This window comes from Plasmodium brasilianum, chromosome 14, assembly GCF_023973825.1.
Source record: "Plasmodium brasilianum strain Bolivian I chromosome 14, whole genome shotgun sequence".
Lineage (NCBI taxonomy): Eukaryota > Apicomplexa > Aconoidasida > Haemosporida > Plasmodiidae > Plasmodium > Plasmodium brasilianum.
In genome coordinates this window covers 596,823-608,763 of record NC_090127.1, presented here as the reverse complement: position 1 = coordinate 608,763, position 11,941 = coordinate 596,823, and the positions used below count along the sequence as shown (strand labels likewise).

Genomic DNA, 11,941 nt, shown 5'->3' with positions numbered 1-11,941 from the left:
ATGTATATGCCATAATGGACAAAAAATAATCAAGAATAGAAATGGCTTCTAGCTCGAATAATTCCGCTTATACTTCTTTACAGTTTTTGTAGAATAATTCTCAATATACACAAATATTTTTTAATGATTACTGAGAGAAATTATTTATCGGAATACTGTTCATATGTAGTACATTTTAACTACCAATTTTTTAGGCCCTATTTGGAAACACCTAATATATATTGACCACGATGGTATATGTGTACAGGTACTTGCATATATGTAGGTATGTGTACATGTGATGTCCTACCAAATTGGAGGCACGAATAAAAAGAAATAAAAACATGCATTTTTATGAATTAATAAATATTAATGAGTGTTACTAATTTATTATTTTTATCTTTTAAATTAAAAAATTGTAACTAATAAAGTTTTACAGTGTGATGCCTCTGCACCCTTATGTAGACAGAAATTGTCTTTTATTATTTCCCCTTTTGATATTATACCTCTTAATTTTGCACTACACCTTTATATACCTAAATTGATAGCTGTCTTTGAAAAAAAAACTATTTTGTTTTATTTGTGTTTGGTAATTTCCAAGTTTTTTTTTTTTTTTTTTTTTTTTTTTAAACAAATCCAGTGTTATTTTATTTTATTTTATTTTTTTAAAGGAAAAATCCAATATTTTTTTTTTTTTTTTTTAGTCTTTTCCTTTTATCCTGAACTTTTGTATTAATTTGATGTATTTCATTTTTAGTTATAATTACATATATCCCTTTTCTTTTATTTGACTCTTTTTTTTTTTTTGATTAATTTTCCTATTCTCAAGAAAGAAATATAACGCCGATCTTAACATATAGCAATGTGCATAAAATGCAATAATAAATTTTAATATACAATAAATGGAGGAGTAAATGAAAACTGAAATGAAGGTGTGCATAAGAACTGGTAGTTTATATATGTGTTCCCATATATAAATATATATTATATATATATATATACATACGTATTATTAATGCATTCGTTAAATAACGCAGCAAAAACTTTATAAAAATAAAAAATTAAGGGATTACTTAAATGTTCATACGTATATACATACATATGTATATATATACACATATATGCGAGTTGAATATGTTTACATTCCTTGGGTGTATGGGAGCAAATATATATATGCCACCCTTATTTATAATAAACAAATGAAAAAAAAAAAAAAAAAAAATTAAAAATAATATTGGATTTGTCCTTTAAAAAAATAAAAAAAAGAAAAGAAAATTGAAAAAAATGGAAAAAAGGTAGAAACAAGATGGAAATAAAATGGAAATAAGGTGGAAAAATATAGAAAAAATGGAAAAAACAGGAAAAAGTAAATTTTTCATTAAAAATCAAGGCATGCACAAAAATAAATTTTTGTGCTGTAACATGAATGGGAAAAAAAGAAGAGACGTAAATGCATATGAACTTCTTACACTCTTTGAAATAAATGGCATATTCTTAAAACATTAAACATACATTAAAGAGGAAAAAAAATTATGGTGGGAAAATAGGATAATGGGAAAAAAAGATAATGAGTATATGGGGTAATGGAAAAATGGAAATATGGAAATATTGATTAATGCTCAAATATATGATATAAACAAAAATACAAAAAATGATCTTAATTTAAAATTTCACTTCTCAGTACTAAAAAGGTGGTATTATAATATATACGTCATATTTTTTCATCCACGATAAGTAGGCGTGTGTGTACTCTCACATAAATATGCATACACATAGAAATACACACACATATACAACCATGCATATATTTATATATATATATATATATATATGCACAACGTATCTACTTTTCAACCAGGTTACGCAACCCCACAGTTATCTCCTCCTCCAGGGCTTTGAAGTATTTTTTAAAGTACTCATCTGTATTCTTAGGGGATTCAAATTTCATGTGGGTAATTTTGTTAATGGTAGGTCTTAGAGTATTATATATAGAGCCCCATCCAATTTTTCTTTCCCTTGAATCATATTCTTGCAATGTTCGCAAGCATTGTCCATAAAAATGGCAAATGATTTTCATCATACCTACAGTTTTTTGTAAAGGACACATGTAATCATAATCACTAAATGCATTTTGTTGAAGGAAATCTTCTCTAATGATTTTTGCAACTTCCATTACAACCTTTTGATCTTCTGATAAAGAATCTTTTCCTACTAGTTGTACGATATCATTTAAATCACTTTCTTGTTGTAATATATCACTTATTTTTTGCCTTAAGGATAAAAAGTCTTGATCAAAATTATCAAAATATTGTTCTAATTGTCTAACATATTTTGAAAAAGAGGTTGACCAATTAACTGAAGGGAAATGTTTCCTTTGTGCAAGTTTTTTGTCTAATCCCCAAAAAGCTTGAACAATAGACATAGTTGCAGTAGTAACAGGATCAGAAAAATCTCCACCTGGAGGTGATACAGCACCTACGATTGTTATTGATCCCATGCGAGATGGAGAACCAATACATTTGACTTTACCTGCACGCTCATAAAAAGAAGCTAATCTTGCACCTAAATAAGCTGGATATCCACTATCAGCAGGCATTTCAGCTAATCGTCCTGATATTTCTCTTAATGCCTCTGCCCATCTACTTGTACTATCTGCCATCATAGTAGCATTATAACCCATATCACGGAAATATTCACATAAAGTAATACCAGTATAAATACTAGCTTCTCTAGCTGCAACAGGCATATTTGAAGTATTGGCTACTAAGCATGTTCTTTGCATTATTCCAACATCTTCATTATCTACTTTTGTTGTTAATTCAGGAAAATCTGATAAAATTTCAGCCATTTCATTACCTCTTTCTCCACATCCAACATATATAATTACTTCACTATTCGAATATTTTGATAAAGCTTGAGATACACATGTCTTTCCACAACCAAATGCACCTGGAATAGCACAAGTACCACCTTGTACTGTTGGAAATAATGAATCTAAAACTCTTTGTCCTGTTAATAATAATGTATCACCTGTTACTTTTTCTAGAACAGGTCTAGGTTCTCTTACTGGCCATAAATGAGATAAACCATAAGTAAACTTTTTCCCCTGATATTCTAATTCAAATATTTTGTCTTTTAATGTATATGTTCCATCAGGTGCAATATACGTAACACGACCTTTAGCATTAGGTGGGGCCATAATTTTATGTTCTTTAAATAATTTATTTTCATCTACATATCCAAACATATCTCCACCTGTTACTATATCATTTATTTTTACATTTTTATCAGCATAAAAATTCCACTGTTTTTCATGATCTAAAGAAGTCATATCAATTCCTTTAAATATGTACACATCACCACATACATTTGCAATTCTTTCTAATGGTCTTTGAATACCATCATATATGTTATCTAATATTCCTGGTCCTAATTCTACAGATAAAGCATTTCCTGTTTTTGTTACAGGATCTCCTACAGATAAACCAGATGTGTCTTCGTACACTTGTATATATGCATAATTCCCTTCTAATCTTATAATTTCCCCTACTAATTTGTTCCATCCTACTTTAGCTAGCTCGTACATTCTTGTCCCACTCATATTCTCTGCTATAACCAGGGACCCTGCTACTTTGTAAACTATACCAGGTTCTTCATTTTCAGTTGTTGCTTTTGTCATTTTTCGGAAAAAAAAAAAAAAATATATATAGCAAGTGTAAAGAAGTAGACCGCTTAGGGACACAAAAAAAGTGCTATTGGAAAAGTGTAATAAGTAAATAGAGATATGGAAATGCAGATGGCAAAAATGTAATACGTAAAGCGTAATAAAAAATAGGTAAGAATTACGAGTACCCACAAAAAAAAAAAAAAAAAAATGTTATATAAAATGTTGAAATTTGTGTAAATAGAAGGTGTACTTCCCAAAACAGTCACATTATTGAATAATTTACAAATATGCTTAAATAAATAATTATACACACATATATCTTTATAAAATTATCAAACGCTTAATAAGGAAAAAATTTAATCTTTGAATTGTCCTTAAAAATGGTAAACACAGTTCTCATTTTTATTTTATCTTGTGAAAAATTATTCCACCTTAAAAATGCGTAAAATGTATTTATGCCTTCAATTCCGCAAAAAGGAGGCAATATCGTGTCACTGTAAATTTTATGTAATTAGCACGTTCGTACTTTCGTACATTCGTTGCATTCGTTATATTCGTTTCATTTGTTATATTCGTTTCATTCGTTATATTCGTTTCATTCGTTATATTCGTTTCATTCGTTATATTCGTTTCATTCGTTATATTCGTTTCATTCGTTATATTCGTTTCATTCGTTATATTCGTTACATTGGTTTTTCAAACATATATCTGATATTTAATATATATATATATATATTATATCATATCACTGTTTTTTCTTTATCGATAATATATATAAAAATGCGTATTTTTCAAAACATTTTAAAATTATTTCCTTAACTGCCTCTTTTGCATTGTATTGTTTCAATTCCTTATTCTTATTCTTATTCTTATTCTTTTTCATATCTTTTTCTTTTCTTATCTTTTTCTTTTCTTATCTTTTTCTTTTCTTATCTTTTTCTTTTCTTATCTTTTTCTTTTCTTATCTTTTTCTTTTCTTATCTTTTTCTTTTCTTATCTTTTTCTTTTCTTATCTTTTTCTTTTCTTATCTTTTTCTTTTCTTATCTTTTTCTTATCTTATCTTTTCTTTTTTAACACTTTAAAAATTTACCCATTTTTGTTCATACGCATTTGTGTCAAAAAAAATATTCATTGTGCCTTGTCACATATGAAATTTGCTCTTTGAATTATTTTAAAATTTTTTCTTTTACCTTTAACCAAAGTAAAATATATTAAATATGTGTGAACGTATCTATATATGGATCACTGAATGAAAATATATTATGTGCTTTTAAAATTTTATGTTAAAATTATAATCTAGCATTTTGGCAATTTTGCGCAGTGGTCAAGTATTTGCTTATGTGTATATTAATGTGTATGCATTTGCACACGTATGCGCTTACGTATATATGCATGATACATATATATAATACATACACATATATATATATATACATATATATATATTACATACGTTTTATGATTTTTTTTTTTTTTTTTTTTTTTTTTTTGGCTACACTATTTTTATCATTACTGTTCAGTCGTTGGGTATATAATACATAGCAATTATTATAAGAAAGTGGATAACTTTTTTTTTTTTTTTATTTAAAAAATAATTATAATTTTTTCCATATTGAAAGAAAAAAGAACATTTCAAGGCGAAGGCAGTAGTGTGCTTTTTTTTCTTAAATATACATCATTACACTTATTTACACATTTTTGCGAGTGCATTTGAATATTTATAGCAAAAACAGTATCCGTGAACAATTTACATAACAATTGAAGGTTAATTTATACGTCAACTCGATAATTCATTTATCTGTAGGGAAAGTCTGGCTATATTATTTTATGTTAATATAATACAATACAATAAAATATAATTTAATTTAATTCTATACAATTTTTTTTTTTTATTGTGTGAGAACAAAAACAGCTGAAATGAATATTTGAGTTATTTCTCGGAAAAATGTGTACGTTAAAATATGTAGCCCTCTGTTTAATTTATAGGCGCTATATAATCATTCATTCCAATTTCGAATGCAAAATGTAAATCTTTTTCATTAGTCCTAAATACTTTAATGAGTGAACGGGTCATTAATTTTAGAAAGTGTATGGGAATGCATATATTCCTGCTTTTGTTAAATTGTGAATTTAGTATATTTTTGAATAGTCAGGAAAAAACAGAAAATTGTAATTAAAAATATGAATAAAAAGGTGTTTCATTATATATATAAAGAATAAAATTACATATGTTTGGTTTGATTTATTTATGTACAGCTGTAAACATTTTTTACAAATGTGAACATAGTTCTACTGACTGTTCAAGTTTTTACCATCAATTAGTGAAAAACTGGTCAAACATTTTAGTGGTACGTAAGGTTAACTTCATTCTTGCTAATTTGCGTTAAAACGGATGCAAATTATCATATATGCAAAAAGGCAGAAATGATCATATTGCTTATATGATTATACATATGTACACATGTGGGTCTCTCTCTCTCTGTATATATATATATGTGTAGCGTACTAATTTGTACGAAATGCATATATTCAAATGTAACTTCGTCGGTACACAAAACCTATACCCACAAATGGTTTAATCATATATACGTTACAAAAATACCTTTAAAGGCATATTTTTAATTTTATTATAATCCAAATAATATAAAAAATATTAAGTGAACTTTTTACACAATAATCCTTGATAAGATATAATTGTAGCTGCTTGTTTAGCCGCATTTAGGTTTGCGCGTGAAAAGCACACGAAAAAATTAAAGCGACAAAATGTTCTGTTCCTCAAGGTGCATAAGATAAATGTAATATATATATATATATATATATATATATATATATATGTATATATATACAGTTGCACATATATATGTTTACATTTATGCTTATGCGTATATGAAAATGCGCCCATCCTGGATGCCTGAGTTTTTCTTTAATCAATTAACCGATTAATGAATACAAAGCTGAGTTCCTTTTATGAATTCGTGATATAGCTAGCGTTCATAATGATGTAATTTTTTTTTTTTTTTTTTTTTTTTCTTCTGAACAAAAAATTAAAATTTTGCAAAAATATTTATATATAATAACTTTCTACATATGCTACAGCAGTGTATACTTGATATATGCAGCATTAAATGGAAAAAATAAAGATATATATCTGTGTACGGGTGTGTATATGGGTATGTATACATGTATATACATGTATATATATGTATTTGTATTGTATTTGTGTGTTTTTTTTTTTTTTTTTTTTTTTTTTTTAAAATACTTCACACGAATATGCTGCACAAAGGTCTCATTTCATAAAAGCAGTTAAAATATATTATTATACAACAAGGATGACAATCTTCCTACAATTTGTTTGTTAATCTTAGTAAGTATTCCTTTAAGTTATTTGAAATGTTTTCCATTTCTAGTACTCTGTTCATTTCGCTAAGCATTAAATCTTGTCTTTTTAAGTCTAACTTATTCCATAATTTAAATGGATCACATAACTGTGTTGCTACCATAGGATTGAACTTATCAACTTTCATAATAACATCTGCTAATAATTTGTATCCCTTTCCCGATATATCATTAAAGTACCTTAAGTTGAACGTAAATGGAAGATATACTGCTCTAATAACATTTGGGTTTTTACTATCTTTTAAAACTTCAGTTTCTAGCTTTTTTATAATATCATATATATCACTTCTATCAGATCTCGATGCTGTTTTTAACCATTCTTGTAAAAGTAATTCGTCGTCTTTGGAAAGTTGATAGGTCTTATCATACAGTTCAAAATATTTATCATAATATGCTGAGACTGCAAAACTAGTAAGCCAGTTAGATGGATATGGGGAGTTGGAATGTTGCATAATATGATCTAACATATTTGGATATTTGGCTTTACTTAATAGAGTTAACAAAGTATTTCTTAATTTTCTCATATTGATTTGTTCAAAGTCTACATAAGATTCATCATTAAAATGTGTCATATCATCTGCTTTTGATTCAATCTTCTTGAATATTTTAAAATAAAGATCATTTAATTTATCACCAATTTGTTTATAAATAAAGTCTCTCGTATCAGCTAGCACATCTGTGTCAACATTTTTTATATGATTTATAATATATCTATCACGAGGAAGAGTTATTATATAGGACTTGAAGCCAGGATCTGCATGTTCATCTTCCAAGAAATATTTCATAGCATTAATAAAGTCTTCACTAACAGGGGTTAGATTTGATTTTTCCACACCATGTAAGGTAGCATCTCCTCCAGCATTCACATCATTATTCACTGCATTACTTGCACATATGTCGGTATTTCCCTGTGAACTTTTGGCCTGTAACAATTCATTATAATTCTTTTCAATTTGTTTCATATACAAATCAACACATACATTATATCTAACAAAGGAATCTGTGTCATATTTTAATAATAATATACGTTCTTCGTCCGTTAAATTGTCTTTAATATAAACAGGTGCACTAAATCCTCTGAAAAGTGATGGAATAGGTTTTTCATTGACATTATAAATAACAAAAGTTTCTTTATCCTTTTTAAATTCATATGTAATTTCAGGAATTTCTTCTTTTCCTGTACGTGGGTTAATAAAACCAACTTTCATTGGAATGAATAATGCCTTCTTTTCTTTTTGATTTTCATCAGGATTTGTGTACTGACTTACATTAATGGTAAAAGTTTTCTTGTGTTCATCATATATATATTCTGCAGTAACATGTGGTGTTCCACTTTGAGAATACCATAATAAATATTGGTCTAAATTATATGAACTATCCCCTTTTTTTAATTTATATGCTTCATTCATTGCACTATTAAAATCTTCACATGTTGCTGTACCTCCATCATTTTTTTTAATATAAATTTCCATACCTTTTTTATAATACTCATCACCTAAAATTGTTTGGTACATTCTCATAACTTCACTACCTTTATCATATACTGTTGTAGTATAAAAATTTTCCATACTAACATAAGATTCTGGTCTTATTGGATGAGACAAAGGAGAGGAATCTTCTAAAAATTGAACACTTCTAATCAAATCAACATGGTCTAATCTGAATGTAGCAGTTTTGGTAGTTTGTTCAGAGAATAAATTTTCTCTATGTACTGTTAATCCTTCTTTTAATGTTAATTGAAACCAATCTCTTAGTGTAACTCTATTACCTGTATAATTGTGAAAATACTCATGACCTACAACTGTTAATATTCGTTCATATGAAAAATCGATGGATGTTTTTTTAGAAGCTAACAATGAATTTGCATTAAATATATTTAATCCTTTATTTTCCATTGCACCAACATTGAAATCGGATACAGCCACTAAATTCAATCTAGATAAATCATATTCTAAACCAAAATAATCTTCATCAAATTTCATAGCTTTTTTTAGACATTCTAAAGCCCATTTTAATTTTGATACATATTTTTCTTCAGCAAAAACATATAATTCTACATTTCTTTTTGAAAACTTGGTAACATACTTATCACTTAAATGTTTAAGGTCTCCTGCAACTACAGCAAATAAATAGCATGGTTTCAAATGAGGATCATTAAATCTTGCACCATGTCTACCTCCTGGTATTTCAAATTCATTTAATTTATCTCCATTACTTAAAAGTATGGGGTATTTTGCCTTCTCAGCTGTTAGTGTTACATCATACTTTGCCATCATATCTGGTCTATCAATAAAAAATGTTATACGACGAAATCCTGTAGCTTCACATTGAGAAACTATTATATTCTTCGATTTGTATAAACCAGTTAATGCATAATTCGTCTCTGGATGTATTATAACTTCCGAACCGAATACAAATTTTCCCTTTGGAACATACTTGGAAAATATAGTTAAAAATTCATTATCATACGTATATTGTTCTCCTTCAACTAATTTTTTGTTATCAAGTGATATTTCATTGATTTTCAATCCTACACCATCGAAAACTAAATCTTCTCCTGAATAATGTTCACTAGTCATCATATCAAGCATAGATCTCACTGTTGTTTCATTGTCATATATATTTATATTCAGTGTTACATTATTAATAGCAAATCCAGATGCTCTGTAGTCTGTTCGGTAATGAATTTTTGGGTCCTTCTTACCACCAGCATTTCCATTACCGCTATTGTTAGCGCCATTATTGTTGTTGCTTATACCGCCGTTATTCATATCATTTGTTCCGGTTACTCCTAAATCACTTTCATTTGTGGACTTTAACCTCTTGTCATCAGCTCCATCATTATTACTTGTTATAACACCCTGCCTTTTTTTCTCATTATTTACACTGCTATTGTTACTATTGTTATTATTATCTCCCTTTTCACTCATTAGTCTTTTCTGTATGATATATGATGGGGGTCTCTTTATTTTGTGCTTAATACTCTTAATAATATCCTTCTCAAAGATATTATCAAGATTCAAAAATTTGGAAAATTTAATTTGTTCATAAATCAGGGACGGGAAATTTATATGCGTGCTTAACTTTTTTTTATTTGAATTTACATTTAGCAAGCGACCAACTATACTGGATGAATTGTTTCGAAAAATATTTTTTATCATACACGTATTTTTCTTATCATAATTTGTATTTGCTAAGGATAAAACTGTTACAAGAAATATATTAAAATTTAAAAGTTTTTTCAATATCATTTTGCAAAAAAAATTATTTTAAAAAAAAAAAAAAAAAATAAAATAAAATAAAAAATTAAAAAATTAAAAGGTAATTAAAATTCATTTACACTCTGTGCAAACAAATTAAATGTGTTCAACTTCGCTTAAAAAGGTGCGTCAGGCGTGTATTTATAAATAAATGTATACATTTATATATAAAAAATAAACAGTTCACGTTTACTGCTTATATATTTAACAGCATGTAATTCTTTGTATATGATGCTGAAGATCCTGATCTTTAAAACTCATGTATTGAGCACCATGCATAGCATATTATTTTACGTAATGTTATATTTTTTTATTTTTTTGTATGTTTATATCATTTAAATTTTTTGAACTCTTATATTCTTTCTTCTTTCTCTTAAAATTTTAAATTAAATATCTCTGAAATTTCTTGTAAGGAGTGATCAAATAACTAAAGTACTTTTATATCATCAAATATATAAAAGCAAATTATAACATGGTAGTATAATTCATTTTCATAAGGTTCTAATATAAATTTAAAAAAATTTTAATTTTATATCAAATAATTTCTTCTTACATATAAATTGTAACTTTTAACTTATTTCCTTTTAAAAAAAAGATACCTTTTTTTTAAATATATAATTATATATAAATTTTTTACGTGGAAAACTTGTACTAGATATATATACATTTAATTAATAATATATTAATAATAATATATAATTAGAATGAACCTCCTATGTATTATGTAATTTAGTGGTTTCGATTTTTCTAAAAAATACTACAAGGTACCCTTCTCTACGTTTTTCCTTTTCCTTTTCTTTTTATCACATAATAAAATAAAAAAACATTTATTATTATACTTTTTTTTTTCGTGTTTTTTTTTTTTTTTTTTTTTTTTTAAAATGTTTAATGTTTTAATGTTTAAACACAGAAAATTTCAAGTTAAAAATGGAAAATTTATTTTATTCATATATATATTTATTATATTTTTTCCTTTTTTGAAATTTTAATTTCCATAATATATATAAATAAGCTTAAATTAAAAAGGTTATAAAAGTTTTGAACATTTTTGTAAAGAAAAATGCGAAAAATAAAAAAGTTTCATAGAAAAAGTACCATATTATTTTTTATTCTCCCAAATTTTGCAATTCCACATTTACAACATGTTATAATGTTCTTTTATTTCTAATGAAGCGCATGATGATTGATATCTACGCATGGGGTTTTAATTTAATGAACATTAATAAATCTCTATTTTTATATGTTATGTATATATTTATTTAACCATCTTGAAAAGCAAATGTAAATTTGTGCATACAGCGGTTATATTTATGTATATTTTTTGTAAAAATATTGGTAAATTTTAATATTTTAATTTTTTCAATCCCTTGTTTTAACATAATTAGTAAAGGGGAAAAATTAAGGAATATATATAATTCTCATATATTAATGTTGTTACGGAATTTTTCTTCTTTTCATAGATGTTTTAATGTTTTATAAGAGTAGTTTAAGTCTATGTAAAATTAAGAACAGAAAAGAAAAAAGGAGTAATTAAATTACATGCAGTCAGGCGGCAACAATTGCAATATTACATTTTACTTTTAACCACATGGATGGTTTTCTAGGGAGTATACATATGCTGCAATTCTTTTATTTTGC

General features: G+C 26.4%; 2 protein-coding genes across 2 annotated transcripts; both read right to left on the bottom strand.

Annotated features, from left to right (window-relative positions):
• Window positions 1-1,822: 1,822 nt before the first annotated feature.
• On the bottom strand, window positions 1,823-3,658 carry MKS88_005362 (V-type proton ATPase catalytic subunit A; the record flags this gene model as incomplete). The annotated part of the gene is made up of 1 exon (XM_067218618.1): window positions 1,823-3,658. The coding sequence occupies one exon, from the start codon at window positions 3,656-3,658 to the stop codon at window positions 1,823-1,825; it is 1,836 nt and encodes a 611-aa protein (XP_067070576.1).
• A 3,330-nt stretch (window positions 3,659-6,988) lies between these two features.
• Window positions 6,989-10,294, bottom strand: MKS88_005361 (M1-family alanyl aminopeptidase; the record flags this gene model as incomplete). Its single annotated transcript, XM_067218617.1, has 1 exon — window positions 6,989-10,294. One exon carries the CDS (start codon window positions 10,292-10,294, stop codon window positions 6,989-6,991), a length of 3,306 nt encoding a protein of 1,101 aa, XP_067070575.1.
• Between the last annotated feature and the right edge of the window lie 1,647 nt (window positions 10,295-11,941).